General features: G+C 50.9%; 2 protein-coding genes across 13 annotated transcripts in view; both read left to right on the top strand.

The window, feature by feature from the left end:
• The window catches only part of LOC102169353 (microtubule-actin cross-linking factor 1), a 340,864-nt gene extending 339,189 nt beyond the window's left edge, over positions 1 to 1,675 (top strand). For all 12 annotated transcript variants that reach the window (XM_018042111.1, XM_018042104.1, XM_013962976.2 and 9 more), the window contains one exon: positions 209 to 1,675. In XM_018042111.1, the coding sequence (XP_017897600.1) occupies positions 209 to 465 (257 nt within the window). In that variant the 3' untranslated portion in view covers positions 466 to 1,675. The remainder of the gene's footprint in view (positions 1 to 208) is intronic.
• The window catches only part of BMP8A (bone morphogenetic protein 8a), a 41,978-nt gene continuing 26,908 nt past the window's right edge, over positions 6,761 to 21,830 (top strand). The window contains exon 1 of the mRNA XM_018042149.1: positions 6,761 to 7,097. Coding sequence (XP_017897638.1) covers positions 6,761 to 7,097 — 337 coding nt within the window. The remainder of the gene's footprint in view (positions 7,098 to 21,830) is intronic.

A 21,830-nucleotide genomic window follows, 5' to 3' on the forward strand; every position in this document is an offset into this window, starting at 1 on the left:
TCTCAGGTAGAAGCCCAAAGTCAGAAAAGGCTTCTGCAACTTCTGTGTAGGTGAGAGAACCGAGATTCAGAAAGACTCTGGTTTGCCCACGGTCACTCAGCACGTCAGGTGGTATTAGGATCAGAACCCTGGCCTCTGGTTCTTTTGTTCTCCACCCACCCACCAGTGCGGTCTCTATTAAGTCTGCCACTTTATTCTTAAATTCCAGACCCTAAAAAGTCAGCCAGTCGCCCTGGGAGTCGAGCTGGGAGTCGGGCCGGGAGTCGAGCCAGCAGCCGTCGAGGAAGCGATGCCTCTGACTTTGATCTTTTAGAGACACAGTCTGCATGTTCAGACACTTCAGAGAGCAGCGCTGCAGGGGGCCAGGGCAGCTCCAGGAGGGGGCTCAACAAGCCCTCCAAAATCCCCACCATGTCCAAGAAGACCACCACTGCCTCCCCCAGGACTCCGGGCCCCAAGCGATAACACTGTACAAGCACCCCCAAGCCTCTCTCCACTTTGAATCCTGCTCCATGCATTGGGTGTATATTTATTCTGAATGGGAGAAGTTATATTGTTAAAAGTGTAAAAGAATAATTGTGTTATGAAGCTGCCTTATTTTTTTTTCTTTTTGTAAGTTACTATTTTCATGTGAATATTTATGTAGATAAAATTTGCCTCCTGGTAACCCTGTAATGGATGGGGCCCAGAAATGAAATATTTGAGAACAAGCAAAAAGGTCAAGATGCTAATGTGTATTAAAAAAAAAAAGCCTCTAAATAGGGTTTCTGCGCGGTGCAGGGTTGTAAACCTGCTTTATCTTTTAGGATTATTCCTAAATGCATCTTCTTTATAAACTTGACTTGCTATCTCAGCAAGATAAATTATATTTAAAAAAAAATAAGAATCCTGCAGTGTTTAGGAACTCTTTTTTTGTAAATCACAGACACCTCAATTAGTGAGAACCGAGGGGAGGGCACTTCTGATTGCTTTTTCCATTGTTTTTAATGTTGTGTGATTTTAGCTGAAGAGAGGGAACCTCATCTAGGTAATGTTTGCACATGATACAGCAAAAGGAGTTCATTGCAATACTGTCTTTGAATACTGTTTCAGTACTGGGTGTTTAAAGGACAAATAGCTGCTAGAATTCAGGGGTAAACGTAACTGTTCAGAAAACGTCAGAACGTTGGGGTTTTTTAAGAGTCCTGGTTCATAACTTCCTATCCGACCTGGCCGCTAATGACTCCTGTGCTCACTGGGACCCAGGCCGTCAGCAAAGGGACACTCCCTGGTGGCATCGTGAATTACAGTTTGTTTATCTGCATTTTTTGCTATTTATTTAAAATGGTCGATCAACTTCCCACAAACTGAGGAATGAATTCCACGAGCCTATTCTGAAAATGTGGACATAAAACAAACACTCACTCGTCCTTTAAAGGAGTTCACCAGCACACTTGTTAACAAGTCCCGTTTGCTTCCGTCTTTTTTTGTGCGTAATAAAGTCAGCTGACCAAGTGACCATGAAGAGGGGCTGTCTGGGGCTCCTGATTTTTAGCTGCTGTTCCTTTTCAGCTCCGACCATGTTGCTGTGTGATTATCTCAATTGGTTTTAATTGAGGCAGAAACTGAAGCTCTACCAATGAACTGTTTAAAAACAAGACACACTTTTGTATTAAAATTGCTTGCAGTAACAAACGTTTTGTATTTCCTGCTTTTTTTTTCTCAACCATTACCTTATATATAACATATTACTCTGGGGAATGATTGTGTTTTAGGTACTTCAGTGTATTATTCAAATCCAGATATCTTGGATAAATTATGGAGCTCCTTGTAAGGGAACAAAGAAATACTCAGACGGTTGTTAATGTAAATCTGTAGGGCTATCTACCCCACTTACATCAAATAACAAATAACCAGTATGTAAGAACATTTCTGTTGTAGAAATCACAGGCCTTAGAGCTTCAGAATATGGGCCAGTTTCCCACAGTATGCTGAAATTTCTGGTTAAATGGTAGAATAAATAGAATTTCAGAGGTAGAAACAAAAGTGGTCATCATATCTAGCTCCTTTGTTTTATAGACAGAGAAACAAATGGGAAAGTGGGAAGAAAGTAATTTCCCGAGATCACATAATAAATAAACGGCAGAAGTGGACCTTGAATCTAGTCCTTGGCTCCCTATCCAAGCCTGCCAGTTCTTTTCCCTTCAGCCCCTGGTTGGCTTTATAATAATTAGAACAGCCAAATATTAAGTTACTCTGACACAGGAATTAGACTAGGAAATAACTAGAGAACTTGAGAGGTAAGAGCGATTCAACCTCATCCACCTGCATCCTTGTTCACTGGGTCGAACTCCCCTTGTGATATGGGCATTCAGTAAGGACACGATTGCCAGAGCTGTTTGAGGCCAAATATGAAAAAAAAAAAAAAGGAATGTGCAGCCTGATGGATTCTAAAGCAAGAGCTTGCTTACTCTGTGGAATCAAGTTTAACTTCAGACTGTTGGAACTTTGTAGGAAGGTATTTTCACTCAAAATCTGCTTACCCCTCTAGACTTCCTAGCTGCAGAAGCATGCTGGAAGGAGCTCGATCTCTACTTTCTCAGAATCTGGACCACAGTCACTTGTTTTTCTTACCAAGGAATTCAGGGTTTCTCTCAGTCTTTGCAACAAAGTTCAGCTAGGGTGTACTCTGCAGAAAGTGTATTTTCATTCAATAAACACCTGTGTGTAAGACCATGTGGAAAATTGAGGGATGACAGGAAAGAGGTTAAAACTGCAGTACTGTGGCACAAATGCCAAACAAGTAATGCACACTTGGTGTCTGCTAGGGTAGAGGAGGGCAGGTTCTGGAGCCTTGAATAATAATAGCTAACATGTATTGAGTGCTTGCTGTGTGCCATCTCTGCTAAGGCTCTATATACATTCTTACATAATTCACATCATAATCCTACAATTATGAGCCTCACTTATAGATGAGGGACAGCCTGAGAGAGGTTCAGTGACTTGCCCGAGATCAGAGTTGCCAAGTGGCTGGGGAAGCCCTTGTTTGACCCAACTCTGGACATGGAACAACAGGCTGGCTCCAAATCGGGAAAGGAGTATGACAAGGATCATTGTCACCCAGCTTATTTAACTTATATGCAGAGTACATCACGAGAAATGTTGGGCTGGATGAAGCACAAGCTGGAATCAAGATTGCTGGGAGAAATATCAATAACCTCAATAGGTAGATGACCCTTATGGCAGGCAGAAGGCGAAGAAGAGTGAAAAGCCTCTTGATGAAAGTGAAAGAGTGAAAAGCTTGGCTTAAAGCTCAACATTCAGAAAACTAAGATCATGGCATCCAGTCCCATCACTTCATGGCAAATAGATGGGAAAACAATGGAAACAGTGACAGACTTTATTTTGGGGGGCTCAGTGCAGATGGTGACCACAGCCATTAAATTAAAAGACAGTTGCTCCTTGGAAGAAAAGTTATGGCCAACCTAGACAGCATATTAAAAAGCAGAGACATTACCTGGTCAACAAAGGTCCATCTAGTCAAGGCTATGGTTTTTCCAGTAGTCACGTATGGATGTGAGAGTTGGGCCATAAAGAAAGCTGAGCACCTAAGAACTGATGCTTTTGAACTGTGGTGTTGGAGAAGACTCTCGAGAGTCCTTTGGACTGCAAGGAGACCCAACCAGTCCATCCTAAAGGAAATCAGTCCTGAGTATTCATTGGAAGGACTGATGCTAAAGCTGAAGCTCCAATACTTTGGCCACCTGATGCGAAGAACTGACTCATTTGAAAAGACCCTGATGCTGGGCAAGACTGAAGGTAGGAGGAGAAGGGGACAAGAGAGCATGAGATGGTTGGATGGCATCACCGATTCAATGGACGAGTTTGAGTAAACGGGAGTTGGTGATGGACAGGGAAGCCTGGCGTGCTGCAGTTCGAGGGGTCGCAGAGAGTCAGACATGACTGAGCAACTGGACTGAAATGAGCTCTCCAAGAAACCTTCCCCATGCCAGTTCCCCTCAAGTTCAGGAGTTTCACGATCCCACTCACAGATCACCTGTCCCCACTTTTTCTGCCCTTCTAGACACTTTACTGGCCCCTCTGTCAGAGAACAGCCTCCATTCTGCCTTCAAAGAGACTGTTCACTCGTGACCCCTGAGGGCCACTGAAGGGCAGGGAGCTGGGCAGCTTCATCTCTGGTTCAGGGCACAGTGCAGATCAATGGTTTATGGGGATGTGAGGCTATCATTTCGAGAGCACAGCCATCTCCACTCATCCTAATAGGAGATAATTTCTATTACAAGAACCAGACCAGCACTAGGGCTGCTTGCAGTCTTGCTGGGAGACTAGTATCATACAGCACACAATGGGAGAATTACAGGCTAGATCTGAGGCCCCCAGTGACTCAAAGAGGAAACGCAGAGGGAAGCTCAGGAACACAGGGACAACGAAGAGGGCAGGAGATTTCAGAGACCTGACCAAGTCTGACAAGGGGACACCCTCCACTCTGTCCCCTGCCTGTGCATGTGGAGTCACCAAGCCTTGTGGATTCACTGTAAAAGCCCTCCATCCCATCTCTATTAGAGTATCATTGTTGTCTTGACCCCTTGCATTACTGTACCTGTCTCCAGCTGTAGGTCCTGAGTCCATGCTCCCTCCAATCCATAAGTCCCCTCTGCATCCAGCCTCTGGTCAGGTCCTGGGCACTTTGAATGGCTAGTCTGAAACATTCTTACCGGGTTTAGCAGTCTTGTAGAGATTTACCTGTTGGGTAAAAGGAAGACTAGGCATAAGACCAGCAAGTGACTGGATTTAAGATTTTATATATGTTTAAGTTTGATGTGATCTTGGGGAAATCTGAATTTTATTGGATAAATCATACATTTATTTTGAAGTTGTATCTTTAACCCACACTGGGGTGCCATAACCATCTGCTGTCCAGAGTCCTCACCTGGTCACTTGCCCCCCAGTCTTTCCAGGCTTCACTGAACAGCTCGCTTGCATGTGCTTACCTACTCCGACCCAGCTCCACTGTTGTGTGACTTGAGGGAAGTCCCTTAACCCCTGGGCGCCTCTGTCTCCTCATCTGTTAAGTGAGGTGGGGAATGGGTGGTGCAACTCCCCTATAACAAGGTGTGAGCAGGAAAGAAATGACACAGAACATGGCTGGTACACGAACAGTGCTATCATCTGCTATCGTTATGCTCTTTGGAGTCGCGGCCTTCACACAAGCAATTGCTTCTACCTTGAATCACTCCACTCCTGACCAATTCATTCCAGCTTTCGGAGCTCAGTTTATGTGTCTCTTCCTCTCAGTGCAGCTCCTTAACCATAAATGAAAAAACGAGGTGAGATTAGCACCTAGGGAAGGGTCTGTGCAGAATGGTGGTGGTGGTTTAGTCACTAAGTCGTGTCCAACTCTTGGGACCCCATGGACTGAGGCCTGCCAGGCTGCTCTATCCATGGGATTCTCCAGGCAAGAATACTGGAGTGGGTTGCCATTTCCTTCTGCAGGGTATCTTCCCAACTCAGGAATCGAACCCAGGTCTCCTGCACTGCAGGAAGACTCTTTACCGACTGAGCTATGCGGAGCTAGTCAGTCGAGGAGCCCTGTCTCAAACCGCTGAGGGCCGTGACAATTAAGATGCAAAAGATCAGGAAGGACGCCAGAGTTCCTTGACCGGCGGGAGGCATATCCCGCGCGGCTGGACCCGCACCGGGGTCCAGTGGGCGCACAGCAAACCTGGAGATGACAGCGCGGCTGCTGGAGCTGCCGGCCAGAGGCGCCGACCGAGAGCGCGCCGGAGCCAGGTGGGTGGGCGCGCCGGGAGCAGTGACCCGACAGGTGTCAGAGGTCCCGGAAGGAGCCCCCAAAGTCTCACACAAGGGGACTGCGGGGAAGACGCCGGGAGGCCGGCCAGCAGCAGCAGTGGCGGGAAACTCTGGCCCGGATGCTGCTGCCAGAGGGATGCGACTCACTCTCTAGACTTGGCTGGTACCCGCGAACCCCTCCACCTCTAGACCCGACTGAGACGTCTCGGGTCCTGGGGCGACACCCCACGCACCAGGCAGGGCTGCCGGGTCACTTCGGGGGCCAGACGAAGAGTTGGGATCCGGCTCCGGCAGGGAGATCAGGAAGGACACGCCTCCGCGGGAGCGCAGAATCTGATCTCCCCGACCGTGCTTCTACCCTGGGTCCCCAGTCCGCGCGCCTCTCGACAGCGCAGCCAGCAAGGGAAGGGGAGTCCGGGACAACAGCTGGCCCCAGACAGCACGACTGCGGATTTCTCACTGTATCACCTACACCGAGTCTTATCTTAGTCTCTATCGCCAGGCACACAGAGCCCCTTCCCTGAGCTTTGTCCCCGCCCCTGCGCCCCCATTGGTCGGGTCCGAGGGGCGGGACCCGACGGCTCCCAGCTGGACAGAGAGAGGCGGCGGCGGCCCCTGGGAGCGGTACAGGCTCTGTCCGCACCTCCCTGAACCCGACGGCAGCTCTCCCTGCGCCTCTACGCTGAGCGGCCTCGGCAGCAGCCGGACTGTCGGGCGCAGCGGAACGGACAGACTACCCAACCGTCCCTGGTTCCGGGAGGAGCCCCTGCCCGAGGCAGTGCACCCGCAGCCGACGGTCCGGGAGCTCTAGGGACCGTGCCGCATTCGCGGGCGACCCACGCCCCGTCCCGCCGGCCCCAAGCCAGGCCCGCCGCGCGCCGTCGGGGCGGCCCCGATCCGGGCCCCGCTGGGAGCGGATGCGCGCGCGGTGAGGCCGCCGGGTCCCGCCATGGCCGCGCGCCCCGGGCCGCTCTGGCTGCTGGGCCTGGCGCTGTGCGCGCTGAGCGGCGGCGGCGTCCCCGGCCCGCGCCCCCAGCTCGGCTGCCCGCAGCGCCGCCTGGGCCCGCGCGAGCGCCGCGACCTGCAGCGCGAGATCCTGGCGGTGCTCGGGCTGCCCGGGCGGCCCCGGCCCCGCGCGCCCCCCGCCGCCGCCCTGCTGCCGGCGTCCGCGCCGCTCTTCATGCTCGACCTGTACCGCGCCGTGGCCGGCGACGACGACGAGGACGGCGGGGCCCCCGAGCGGCGCCTGGGCCGCGCAGACCTGGTCATGAGCTTCGTCAACATGGGTGAGCGCGGGCCCCGGGCGGGCGGCGGCGACCCCGGGGGGCGGCGGCGACCCCGGGAGCCGGCGGCGGGCTGAACGGCCCTACGGGGTCTGAGCGCGAGCGGCAGGGGCGTGCGCGCCACCTCGCGCAGGGGGAGCGCCTGCTGGGGGCGGGGAATCACCTTGTCGTGGACAAGCACCTGCGGGAGGATAACCTGCCCGGCTCAGGGCAGCGAAGTCTTAGGAATGTGGGGGTCGGTGAGCTGCTGGACCGACAGGGACGGACGAGGAATGTGAGTCCCAGAGGCGTGTGCCTTCACCCGCCCCCAAACACCCCCGACGGTAAGATCCTGTAGTGTTAGGTGGACGCAGGTAGTGCCAGGAAGACAGTCTGGTCCTGGCGAGTCAGATGAGTAAACAGAGGCTGTGATGCTGTCCCTGTGATAAGGGCGGTATGAAGCGTGGGACAAAGTTCAGCGTGGAAAACCCTGGTCATGGCATCAAAGCACCAGAGTTGAGGTGAGGACCCAGATATCCTGAGCCCACACGGAGCAGCCTCTTGCCTGGGTCACCTAGGGGTGGGGGCAGGGGAGGGGAAGGCATAGACTCTGAGCTCAGTGGGGCAGGGACTGTGGTCTTGTCACCCTGGGCTCGCATCTGGGACTTGGCTTGTCATGGAATGAGTATCCAGCCCCAGTGAATGACCTGATGGGCAGTTTGAACCCCATTTGTTCTCCCCGGCAAAGCCCAGCTTTTCTTCTCTGCAGAAATTATACTGCAAATCATGGAGCCATTTACCCTTTTCTCAAAGATCACCTTTTCCATAACTAAACTCTCTTTAATCTACATTCATGAACATAGGTCTCCCATCCGCTTTGCTTCCTGCCTGTGGCCAGTGAGGGGCATGGATCTAGGCTGCAGCAGACACCAGGCTAGACCTGGGGACCAAGGACCATAGCTCAGGCCCAGGTGGGGAGAGCCATGGGACCCAGAGCAGGGAGAAGCCCGTTGCCAGGGCCACCAGCCTCCCTCCACCTTGTAACCCCCCAGCAACCCTGTTGGCAGACATGATATTCATCCCCATCTCCCAGATGAGGACAGTGAGGCTCAGAGGGGCGGTGTCTTGCTCAGGACAACATGACCTCTGTGTGGCTGAGCTGGGACAGGCCCAGGTTGTTTGGCCTTCCATCCCAGGCTCAAGGAGGTGACAGTTCTGTGTCAGGAGATCAGGCTTTCATGGTAGAAAGAGCTGTCAGAGGGGTTTCGGCAGAGGGGCTCAGGGGTCAGAGTGACAGCAGGTTTTATGCATCTTTGGCCATTTGCTTCCTACTGGTAGGGCAAGAGGAGGGGACAATCTGGGAGGCCTGTCCCCTCAAACCAGAGCTGGTGATGGGCTCAGGTGGGAAAATGAGCCACAGGAGGTAGCTGTTAACCTCTGCTGAGAGCTCAGGACATGGGCTGGTGGGTTCAGGATGCCACCTTTGTGGTTAGAGATGGACGGGGTGGGGACTGGGGACAGAGGTGACCATATGTGGAACTGAGGCTGGAGCTCTGTACTGGGGACAAGCTGACTCCGGGCACAGGACCAAGAAGAGCTGTGGATACAGCCCCCCTGAGAATGCCCCTATGGGAGCCCTCCGTGAGCGAGTCACCACCTAGCCCAGGTCCCTCTTTCCCCAGCAGCCCCCAGGGCAAAGGGTACACAGCCCTGGTGGGAGCTGCTGCTGTGAGTGAGCAGCACCCTGAGCTCAGGACCTGGTTCCCCTCCTGCCTCTGCTGTGTGGTCCTGGGGAAGTCCTTGCCCTCTCGGAGCCTCAGAGCTCTCCTTGTAAAATGGAGCTCCTCATGGTCTGTCCTCAGAGTTGTTGTGAAATAGGTTGATAGAGCAGAAAGTCAGCCCCCTTTTAGGGGGAACCCAGCCCTGCTCAGTGCTGACCCCAGCCTCTCGCAACTGCTGCTCAGCCTTGGTGTGGATGTGTGGAAATGTCCCACCTGTCTTATAGACACGTGAGACGCAGAAACAGATTTTTAAAGCCAACCAAAGGTGTTCCTCAGTTCAGTTCAGTTCAGTCGCTTAGTCGTGTCCAACTCCTTGTGACCCCATGAATCGCAGCACACCAGGCCTCTGTGTCCATCACCAACTCCTGGAGTTCACTCAGACCCACATCCATTGAGTCAGTGATACCATCCAGCCATCTCATCCTCCATCGTCCCCTTTTCCTCCTGCCCCCAATCCCTCCCAGCATCAGAGTCTTTTCTAATGAGTCAACTCTTCGCATGAGGTGGCCAAAGTACTGGAGTTTCAGCTTTAGTATCATTCCTTCCAAAGAAATCCCAGGGCTGATCTCCTTCAGAATGGACTAGTTGGATCTTCTCGCAGTCCAAGGGACTCTCAAGAGTCTTCTCCAACACCACAATTCAAAGGCATCAATTTTTCGGCGCTCAGCTTTCTTCACAGTCCAACTCTCACATCCATCCATGACCACTGGAAAAACCATAGCCTTGGCTAGATGGACCTTTGTTGGCAAAGTAATGTCTCTGCTTTTCAATATGCTATCTAGGTTGGTCATAACTTTTCTTCCAAGGAGTAAGTGTCTTTTAATTTCATGGCTGCAGTCACCATCTGCAGTGATTTTGGAGCCCCAAAAAACAAAGTCTGACACTGTTTCCACTGTTTCCCCATCTATTTCCCATGAAGTGATGGGACCAGATGCCATGATCTTCGTTTTCTGAATGTTGAGCTTCAAGCCAACTTTTTCACTCTCCACTTTCACTTTCATCAAGAGGCTTTTTAGTTCCTCTTCACTTTCTGCCATAAGGGTGGTGTCATCTGCATATCTGAGGTTATTGATATTTCTCTTGGCAATCTTGATTCCAATTTGTTCTTCTTCCAGCCCAGCGTTTCTCATGGTGTATTCTGCATAGAAGTTAAATAAGCAGGGTGACAATATACAGCCTTGACGTACTCCTTTTCCTATTTGGAACCAGTTCCTACCAGTTTTTTAATAAAAATGAAGACTTGAAGTACCATAGGCCTATAAATGTAGCAACTTGTGAAGCTGTTTTACCAACCTCATTCCATGGCCTCAGAGAAGTTAAATTACCAACCCAAGGTCACACAGCACATCCATGACGTCATTGAGGCTAAGGATTCTAAATTCCAGTTTCTTCCCACGCCACTTCTGCGTGCTTCCATGGAGATCTAAGACTTCTGATGCTATGGATTAACAAGCCGATCTTTGTTCAGGGGAAGCCTGGTGTGTGGGCAGGTCCAGCCAGCTGTCAGAGGGCCTTCTTTCTTTATTCTGATGTACTAATTGCACTAGTAAAACTTCTTCAGTTGGAGCAGTTTAACTGGTAATTATGTGGGCTGATGTGGGGATTAGGCAGCTACCAGCGTTGTTTCCTCCTTTGGAGGCCCCGGCCCCGGGCCCCTGAAGGTCGACAGGCCCTCAACCACCCTGGAGTCTAACAGCAGAATCGCTGCGGCGTCAGCACCCACGCTGAGGCTCCCACACCTGTGGCCTCCAGCTCCCCTCTGCTGCTGGCCTCACTGGCTCCTGAGAGGCCAGGCCTGGGGCTTGCTGGGCCCTGACCATCAGCAGCACCTGTAGGACCCAGAGGCCTGGGCCTCTCAAAGGCTCCCATCCAAGGGTCAGGCCTCTGTCCAAGCAGACACTTTAGGGGCTGAGTTGTGACTAGCAGGGCCTGTGCTGGGGGCCAGGGCTGTGGTCAGAGCCGGGCCCCACCTGGCCTGCCTGTCAGTCTCTCCCTGTGGACTCTTGGCTCCCTTTGGCCAGGACACAGAGATAGGTAGGTCTGGGACCTCGAGGAGTGGACAGAGCTGGTCCCTGGTGTCGCCTGAGCTCCGGGGAGGAGACCCTGAACTGGGAGGCAGCACCCAGGGTCTTGGCCCTCCTGGGTCCTCCGTGGATTCCTGCACGTCCCTCCCTTATCTGGTCCCTTCTCAGCACACTGCCCACCCCTCCGCCCAGCTCAGGCGTGACTGGCTGGACCCCAAGTGTCTCAGGCTGGCCCGGCCCCTCCAGAGAGAGGCAGGAGAGACACCTCTGGTATTTCTCCTGAATCCTTCCCCACCTCCTGTCTGCAGAGTGGGGGTGCCCATGCTCCAGATTGAGAAACTGAGGCACAAACAGCACTGCAGGCTGACGTGTCATCAGAACTAAACGGGACCGTCTTCTCCTTTGTCCTGACCCTGCCCTGAGCTGGGCTCCCTCATTCCCGTGGTCCCGGGCAGCTGAGGAGAGGGGTGTGAAGGAGCTGAGCTCTTGGGTTCGGGAGAGGCAGGGCTCCGTGGGAGTGAGGGGCCTGCCCGGATCCTGTTCAGCCCCTGACCTCGAAGGAGTGACCCCTCACCTCCATAAGCCCCGGGGTCACTTACTTTGCTTCCTTACTACAGAGTTCTTTCATGTTTTCCTGACTTCACTCCACAAACGGTCCTGGGGCGCTTGCTCTGTCCCGGGCTCCATTCCAGCTCCTGGAACGTAAGAGGGGACGAGACAAAGACCCTCCTTATGGAGCGGACCTTCCGGTGGGAGAGACACATGCGTGCCCCTCAGCCGCAAGGTAACTGTCACCTGGTGCACACAGTGACGCCCTCCCTGGGCATCAGGAGGGGATGGACAGTGTGAGGACGGGCAGGACGGGCTGGCGTTCTGAGCCGGACTCAGAATTTGCTTCTTGACTCCACCTCCTGCTGTCAGTGTGATCTGGACTCTCCAGTCCACCTCTCGGAACCTCCATCCCCTCCTCTGTAAATGGAGATGCTCATGGTACCCACCCTGGAGGCTGTTCAGGGACTGTGTGAGCAGACACCCGGTGACGACCACATGACGAGACCCTCCATGTCTGTCCTTTCATCTCATCTCACAATTACAGTCGCATCTTTGTTTTAAGAGGCTCAGAGAAGTTAGGTGGTTCTCCTGAGGCCACGCAGCGGGTCATCTTCCTGCCTGTGTGTCTTCTGCTCTTGTCCTACACAGAAGTGGCCTCTCCCCCGGCCCAGGGCCCGTGATTAGGTGCAGTGAGTGCATGCTCAGTTGGACTGTGTTGAATGTATGTTGTAAACTGAGAGTCCTATTTTAAAAGTGTCTTTATTGTGTGGGGATTTACAGATAAAGCATGCTCACTGTACAAAACTCAGTTTACAGAGGAACACGTAGCGTGAGTGCCCCTGGGAACCCTACTCCTACCAGCCCATCCCCTCAGGCAGAGCCGCTTTCTGATTTCTGTCACCAACCAGTCCTTTGATCTGTTCCCAAACTTCATGAGAATGGAATTATAGTACATACTCTGGGTCTTTCACACAATGAATTGTTATTGAGATTCATCCATGTTTTGTTGTATATATTGTTCGAATATAAATGAGTTGTCTTGCATTGGAAATCATGCTTATTTGGGACATTGGGTTGTTTCCAGTTTTTGGTTGTGCATAGAACTGTCTAAATATCCTTGTACATATCCTTGTACACAGGTATACTAAACCTGGATTTCTATCCTGACTGTGCCACTTGGGAGCTGCGAGACATCACACAGCTTCCTTTTAAAGTCTCTGCACCTCATTTCCTTCGCTTTAAAACAAGGTTCATAGGGACTAACTCCCAGGGTTGTGTAGGATCTGTGATACATACACACAGGTCAGATGCACACCTGCTACACAGTAGGAGCGTAATACGTGGGAGCTGATGTATCACATCCTGTTTCTGAGCCCTTGCTCACATTGTACCCTCTGCATAAAATATACTCACCTCCATTTCTTCTAAAAAGGAATGGGCAGGGGTTTCCATAAATCTGACTCTTCCTACCCTGCTCCTCTCATGGAGACAGACTGCTTCCATGATCAGAACCCTCACCCTTGATCGCTCGTATTTCTCAGGATTTGTCTGTATGATCTGGGGGCACATCTAACCTGTCTTTTTGCCACCTCCCCCCAGGAAACTATAAATAACCTGAGAACAGGGACCAAACATGAGTCTCATGGCAAACCAACCCCCCAAACAAATCCTGCCCCCGACCCCTGTGCGGCCAGCTCTCAGGGCAGACTGGCGATGCTGAGGGGAAGAGGCAGTGGGAGACAGGGAGCACCGAGAGCCAGGGGAAAAAGCACAGAGCAGGGCCCGCCTCCCGTCTGTGCAGATCAGCTCCCCTCCCCTGGGACCCGAGTCCCTGCAGGGCCCTGCCTGGAGGACTGTAGCCTCAGGAGGTCACTCTCAGGCACCTGTTGATGGAAGAACCTTGTGAACAGGTGACCACCCCCCCCCCCATCCCAGTATCACCACCAGAGCAAGTCTGGGGCCACTTATATCACATGGGCTCCAAGTCTGCAATTCCACGTGAAGGGCCCCTAACCTGACACATGACGCCCGGCGATCCTCTGCCCCCCTTGGGCCTCAGTTTCCTCATCTATGCAGGGTGGCCCCGAAGGCCTTTCCAGCTCCCACCAAAGAATGTGCCCCCGCCCTCCCCACCCACTGGTGGCCCCCCACCCCCCACCCTGGGGGTGAGGCAGGCTCGGGGAGGGAGCACACGGCCAGTCCTCACAGGCACGCACTCCCCGCGGGACAGAGGGCGTGTGTCACCAAGACCAAGTCCTTCTGGAAAGCCCCACAGTTCGGGTCTTTCCTGGGTTGACCTAGAGGAGCCGCATCCTCCTTGCTCGCATATCCTGGGATCTATTTTTGGCCGTGGCGGGCTTGATGTGGTGCGGCGGGGGGGGGCCCCTTTTAATTTGGTCTCTGAATCTGGCTGAGGTCTGGATGGTAATTATGAGCATGGAGCCATTTATGGAAACAGGCCCTGAAAAAGTCAGTAATGAGAACTGACTAAAAATGCCCCAGAATGAAGCAGCACTGAGATTCCTGGGTGGGAGGGAACCCTTCAGGAGGCAGAACCGGGAGGTGATGGAGTCCGCCCCTAGGACCTGGGGCTGCGGAGACTGGGTCTTGTCTTAGGTCTGAGGGACTCCTTGGCCTCGTTACCGGTGGGACCAGCCAGACAGGCCCAGCCCGTCTGCCTCCAGGGCCCCGGGGGAGCCTGTCCTCCTTGTCAGGCTGTGAACAGAGGCGAGTCCCGCAGCAAATAGAGAACATGGGTGGCTTCAGATGGAGGCCTGAGGTGACCTGGAAGCCACTCCCAGACCAGCAGGACCCCCCAGTTCAGGGGCTGCACTGCTGGACACTGAGTCACTGTCCTGGGGACCAGAGGTCCTTGGGAAGAGGAGCCGGACAGCCCCTCTCCGGGCCCAGGGGACACGAGGGGCTGGACGAGCAGACCACCGAGGCCTCCCGTTTCCACCCAGTTGTTCAGTTTCTGCCTCCAAATTGGTCACCGTCCAGAGGACAGATAAGCCAGAGATGGGGACCCCGGGACAGGGAAAGGAGAGACTGACAGGCTGATGTGTGGGGTCAGGGGAGGGCAAGGGGGCTGTTACAGCTGGACTGAGAAGAAAGAAGCCTTTATACTTGGTGGGATGGGGCAACCCCCGGGAGAGGGCTTCAAGGAGGGTCTCCGGGGAGGGTGTTTATACCAGATGGCCCAGGAGACCATGAGGATGAGCCGGGCCAGCTCAGGAGGCCTGGAAGCAGAACCAAGCTTAAGACCCTCCCATGGGCCCTGAGGGCCTGGGGAAGGGCTTAAGGGCAGGAAAGACTGTCACGACAGGAGATTGCATTTTCTTTTTAAAAAATTTTATGGAAGTATAATTTATTTATAATGTATTAATTTCTGCTGTACAGCAACCTGATTTAGTTAAATATATACACGTGTCTTTTTCAAGTTCTTTTCTCCATTAGGTTATTACAGAATATTGAGCAGAGTTGGCTGGGCTGACAGTAGGTCATTGTTGGTTATCTATTTTAAATATAGTAGCATGTACATGTCAATCTCCAGCTCTCAGTCTGTCCCTCAAACTAATATTTCCAATTCAAGCTTAGGATTATAGACTTTACTTAAAAGCTTTTTTTTTTTTACATTTTATTTTTCTATTTTCTTTTGCACTGAATAATATGGTCCTAACGACATTCATATGATCGTTGCTGTTGTTCAGTCACTAAGTCATGTCCGACTCTTTAATAGGTATAGAATAACATCATCATCATAGCAATATGCTCACTGAAAAGTTAAGATTTATTTTTAATTTTGTCCTTAAGCTATTCTACTAGGGATATACAGTCAAATTACTCTGTTTGAAAATTACTTGAAATAATTCCTCACTGTGTGGTTAAGCCACCAACTCAATACACCCACCATTTGTTTACTTTATTTTGCGTTTTAGTGTTGGGTATTACTTTTCAGTTTTATATTTTGAATTATTTTTGTTTTATACTTATGTGAAATAGTTTACAAAATTTACAAAGCAAGGGACATTTGGAGAGACCTAGCTTCCATGCCTGTCTCATACACTATGTCTCTGCTCTCTTCCTCCCACAAAAGGTAACTACATTTTTAAAAATTAATTCATGTATTAATTTTGGGCTGTCTGGGTGTTCACTGCTGCTGGCGGGCTTTCCCTGGTTGCAGCATGCAGGGGTGACTCCCTGGCTGCAGAGCCAGGACTTCACACTGTGGCGGCTTCTGTGGTGGAGCACAGGCTCTAGGGCCCTGGGCTCAGCAGTTGCGGCACACAGGCTTAGATGCGCTTCAGGATGTGCAATCTTCCTGGACAGGGATCAAACCCATGTCCTCTGCATTGGCAAGTGGATTCTTTACCACTGGACTACCAGGGAAGTCCAACTACTTATTTTTTTTAATTGAAATATAGTTGACATACAACAGTGTGTTAATTTCAAGTATACTACATAGAAATTTGACATTTGCATACATATGAAGTGATCACCATAAGTCTAGTAACCTTTTGTCTGCATACAAATTTATTATAAAATTACTGACCATATTCTTTATGCTATACATTATACCCCATGACTTATTTATTATAACTGCAGATTTACACCTCTTAATCCCTCCATCTGTATCACCCACTCCCACTATCTTTAATAAGCTTTTTAGTTTGTAGTCTATCTCTCCATTTAAAGAATAAAATGCATATATATGTACATATGACACGTATGCATTTTCATGTTTATATTTTTAATGTATGTATTTATTCTTCGTTGCCCTGGTTCTTCATTGCTGCATGGGCTCTTCTCTAGCTGCAGCAAGTCTGGGCTACTCACTATTGCGGTTTGCAAGCCTCTCGTCGCTGTGGCTTCTCTCGTTGCGGAGCGCGGGCTCTAGGGCACACGGGCTTCCGCAGTTGTGGCACGTGGGCTCAGTAGTTGCGGCTCCTGGGCTTCTAGAGCACAGGCTCAATAGTTGGGGCACACGGGCTAAGTTGTTCGGCATCATGTGGGATCTTCCCAGATCAGGGATCTAGCCCGTGTCTCCCGCTTTGGTGGGCAGCTTCTTAACCTCTGTGCCACCAGGGCAGCCCCTAATATTTGTATTTTGACATGTTCTTAGATAAAAGGCATATTGTCTGTACTGTTCCTTCCCCTTATTTCTTTTTAAAATAAAACTCTCCTCTGGAGATCACTTTCTTGCAGAATATAGATGAGCTCTTTGTTCTAATTTACAGCTCTTTAGCACCCCATTATGAAGAGGTACCATGGTTTGTTTATTCCATCTCCTACTGATAAACATTTGGATTGTTTCCAGTGTTTTTCTGTAACATATTGCAAAACTGGGCTATAACAAATAGTCTTGTATGTACATCTTTTTGTGTTGTACCTTTGGGACAATTTTTAAGTGAGATGTCTAAGTCAAAACATGTATCATTTTGCTAAATGTTACCAGAGTCCCCTCCATTGGGATTATGCCATTTTGCCTGCCTGCCTGCCAGCAACACATGAATGCTTGGTCTCATCTTAGAGTGTCTTAATTGAAAGATTTCTCCAAAGTACCGCATCTAAAGTAACACCACACTGAACTGGAACTATAACTCCAATTTTTAAGATAGATATATCCAGAAAAATAGAAATCAATACAGACATATGTTTATGCATGGGTTCGGATTTATTGCTGTCATTCAGTTGCTAACTCATAGAGTAAATTAAATGTGCATGAACCCATAATGATAGAAATAAATGAATGGATAAGTATGGGAGGAAGGACGAGTCTTCTTTTCAAAGAAATTCCAATTAATAAATGTAGAGCGAAAGAAGGAAACAGAAAATCACTATTGCAGATAGTGCAGTAATAATCGCTACAGGCAAGAGCCGCTCCTGGTGCTAAATTAGTGGGCAAAAGTGTGGGGAAAAACAGGGTATATGCACAAATCTCAGTGTTTCTCCCTCAAGATGTATATCATTTCCAAAAGAAAAATAATGACATTACAGTGAAGATATGTGGCAGATACCACCTTAACCAAGGAATTAGTAATCACTAGTAATAATACATGGAGAAGGCAATGGCACCCCACTCCAGTACTCTTGCCTGGAAAATCCAATGGATGGAGAAGCCTGGTAGGCTGCAGTCCATGGGGTCGCTAGGAGTTAGACACGACTGAGCGACTTCACTTTCACTTTTCACTTTCATGCATTGGAGAAGGAAATGGCAACCCACTCCAGTGTTCTTGCCTGGAGAATCCCAGGGATGGGGGAGCCTGGTGGGCTGCTGTATGTGGGGTCGCACAGAGTCAGACACGACTGAAGCGACTTAGCAGCAGCAGCAGCAGCAGTAATAATACATGTTGACATTATGTCATTTGATTTGATGTGCTCAGAAGGGGACATTATATCCATGGTATTCTCCAAAATCTGTAACTTCGATTTAATAATGAGAATGCGAGAACACATCAGATAAACCCAAACTGAGGGACCGTCTACCACATACCTGACCGATGACCTTCATAATGGCAAGGGCATGGAAGACAAAGAATGGCTTAGCACTTGTTACAGGTCAGAGCAGATCAGGGAGCCCTAACAAGGAAATGTGATGTGGGATCCAGGGTGGAATCTTGGAACAGAAAAAGGACGTAAGTGAGAAAACTGGCAAAATTCTAGAAAGGTCTATAATGTACTTAATAGTATTGTACCAATATCAGTTTCCTGGTTTTGAACACTATGCTGTGGTTTGGTTATGTAAAATGTTATCATTAGGGAAAGCTGGGTAAAAACTATGGAAAGTCTTTTACTGTTCCTGCAACAATTTTTCTCTTAATCTCAAAATCAAAAATCACTACAAAATGGAAGTTAAAAGCATAAAGTGACCCCACATACCCTCTTTGCACCCCCTCTTGCTGTCCTTCACAGGGCTCCTCCCTTACAATGATTGTCTGTTTTCTACCTGATTTCCCCACTGCACATAAACTCGACAGGCACAGGGGCTGGCATGTCTTGTAGACTGCAGTTTCCCCAGTACCAAAGTACTGACTTGCATACAATAAGCACTACTTTCAAATGTGTTGCATAAATGAATGAATTAATGTTCCCAGATATACCCAGGGAAAAATGAATGGAAAATGAGTGTTCTTAGAAAACCTCCTGAGCGTGAGAAGACAGCATAGGCAGGGGTCTACTCCCACGTGCCCAAAGGTGAAATTATGGGACACTCCACCCCCATGCAAGATTAGGAATTCCTACCCTAGATTCTGCAGATGGAAAGAATAATTTACTACCCAGAAACCTTACTTCAAACATCAGCAGTCCCCCCCAGGACATTCACAGAGACAGGATTCCTGGCAGGACTTATCTCAGATGGCCAGGAGCCAGAACATAGGTCAGGCAGGGACCACCTCCTGCCCTGCAGCACCCCCACCCGTCCCCCTCCCTGCCTGTCTAAATCTGCCAGGGGACCCGGGAATGAACACTCCACAACCAGCAGCAAATTTTACCGGGAAAACCCAAGAAATCACATTGTACAGACCTTGGCCTTTCCCCTAAATTCCCTCTACAGAGCATCCCACAGCTGCAGCAGGGTGGGAAGCAGGGCCAGGTTGACTCCGAGGTGGGGAGGTTATGCCGTTTTTGCAGCACTGGATGGTGGAGGGCCACTGCGGTGGAAGGAGCCAGAGAAGAGCCAGAACTCCTGGGTTCTGTCTCCACACGTGCATAAAAGTGGGAGAAGACTGTGTGCAGTGATCTTTCTTCCTTGGGCTCTAATGTTCTGGAATCATCAGCACGTTCATAAAGAAAATGTTGCTTTATGCCTGAGCCAGGTCGCAGTGGACGCCCCCACTGGCATGGCAGGGGGCCTGCCTCTCCTGGCCTGGGCATCTTTGGGAGATTCCAGACCTTGATTAGAGGGGAAAGTGGAGGCTGGGCATGAGTGTGCACTGATAAGGAAATGCTCCTGAATAATCGGAAAGAAGCATGTGCCGGGCCACCACCAAGTGCAGCCACAGAAGCAGACAGCGCTTTGGACCCTTTCATTTCATTTCTGTATCAAATGGTCATTTTGTAGATGTGGATTCTGAAACCCAGAGGATCAAGTGTCTTCATAAAGGTCAGGCAGGTGGAAAGGAGGCTCTTTGAAGCCATCCAAGTGCCTTTCAGCTGCACTGATATATTTTTATGTGACTCTTTCATTCCATAATTTATTTAGAAGAATAAAGCTGAGTATCTGTCTTTCATGTTCTGTGGCTCTTGAGTCACACATGAAACTCCCTTTGGTGCTGGCAGGATGTTCTTACTTTGTTATGTCTGTTAGGTGAGGAAATTAGGGGTCAACACCCCTCCCACCTCCTAAGGAATGGCCATCGCTCCTATCCCATGATCCCTGCCCTTTACAAAGCACTTTCACAGCCCTGTGTGGAAAGGATCCTAGGACCTCCCACACACTTCCCAGATGAGCAGACTGAGGCCACCCACAGGAAGTACCTGGTTACTGACAAAGTCAGGGCTAAGACCAAAAGCCCCAGTTGGAGATCAGGGCATCTACCCCGCTCAGTGCTGTTTTAGTGGCTAGAGCAGGAGCAGCCAGCCCGGGAACTACCATATGGAACATCCAAGTCTCAATAAATCCTGCTCCTTAACACGGGCATCTGAGAACCATCTTCCCTAATCCACAGAAGCCACTGCTGAAAAGCCATACATCCACAGGTTCCAGCAAAGAAAGCGGGGCAGGGCAGCCGGGGATGAGGGGAGGGCTCTCCTTTGGCTAGTGACAGTAATGTCTAGTTTTTGGCCTCATCTCAGAAATTTTATCCATTTCTGATGAAAATCATTTTCTTAAAATGTCCCACCGCTAGTGCTTGCCTGGAACAGCTGGGACAGGCAGTTTCCTGTGCGGGAACTATGGGGTGGGGGTTGGGTGGGCATCACTTTCACACACCCACAGCACAGAAGCTGGGAGCTGAGGTCAGTCCAGGGGAACAGGGCTCTCTGGACCCAGCACATGTGGGCCCCAGGTCAGCAAGGGAGGGAGGCCACAGAGCTTGGTGCCCTCGGAGCTGGCAGGTTCGTGGTTGTTCCCTCAGTCCTGGATCCAATGTGAGTCAGTGTCAGGCCTGCAGACAGGTTCCCAGGGACCCACCTGTCAGCCCCCTCTTTGCCTTGGGGGCAGATACACTTAATGACGCTTTGAGAGGGGTCCGGTACAGGACATGGCTGGGCGACCCTTTTTCATTCTTGGGGTCACTCCCTGGAACAGCCAACAGCCTGGACCTATTTCACCCTGCAGATCAGGGCTGCTTCCATAGCCACATAACAGAGGTGATCTCTGCAGTTACCTAATCCATGGAAATTGTCCCCAAAGCTGTGTGTGTGTGTATCTGTAGGCAGGAGGGGACTCGTGTGGTGATATTCATGGCGAACATCACTTGGTGAGGGTTCAGAACCCTGCCCTCCACGCCCTGCCTGTGTGGGAGGACCTGGATCTGCCCGTGTCATGCTGCCCACGAAATAGCCTGGCTGGTGGGTGGGCATTTGCTGCAGGTCCAGCCCCTGTCAGACGATGGGCATTCTGTTCCCTCCTCCCTGGTCTGGGGATGAAAAGCCCATCTCCTTCCCAAACACGTGTGTCCATTGGCCCCGCCCAGCACAGCTGTTTGCCCATCCCTGGACCAGGTCCCCACCGCGAGGACAGGAAGTGCTCCCACATCCGCCTCCACCACCAGCCTGGTGACTTGTGGTCACTGAGTCCAGTAGCCAGAGAGAATTTTTAAAAAGACTCACAAACATGTAATTAAAATCTCAGTGTTGGTTTTAGGGGAAGGCTTGGGGCGGCTCCCACCCCTGCTTTGTGGAAACATAGATTTTTAGTGTTTGAAAGTGACAGGAGGCTAAAGTGAGATGCCCTAAATATACTGTCCTGGGCATTTCCGGCAGCTGGGGAAATGTGGGGTTTACTCCACTCCTGCGGTCTCTTGCCCAGACTGAGAGCATCCTCGCCACCAGCCCGCCTCGGGTCCCTGCAGTCTGGGCTTTACCCTCGCCTCCACACATAGCTTCCACTCCACCCTCAGACCACGACTCCCTGCTGCCCAGAACCCTAGCCCTCCACTGGTCAGAGCACAGCCCACACTCCGAGGCCAGGATTCCAGCCCTTGCAGCTGGACCATAGCCAGACTCACACCAAGAGCCCCAGCTCTGCACACCTGTGCGTAGAGGTCCCCTCTGCCTAGAAAACCTGTCCTCCCACCTTCTCCACCCACCAAGACTCCATCCTGTCCTTCAAGGCCAGTTCAGGTGTCACCTCCTCCAGGAAGCCCCCCTCAGATCACGCCATGGGACCCTACAACTTCCCCAGCCAGCATTTCCAGGAGCTGTTCCCCTACTATGCCTCTTCCTGGTCCTTTCCC

Source organism: Capra hircus, chromosome 3 (genome assembly GCF_001704415.2).
Source record: "Capra hircus breed San Clemente chromosome 3, ASM170441v1, whole genome shotgun sequence".
Taxonomy (NCBI): Eukaryota; Metazoa; Chordata; class Mammalia; order Artiodactyla; family Bovidae; genus Capra; species Capra hircus.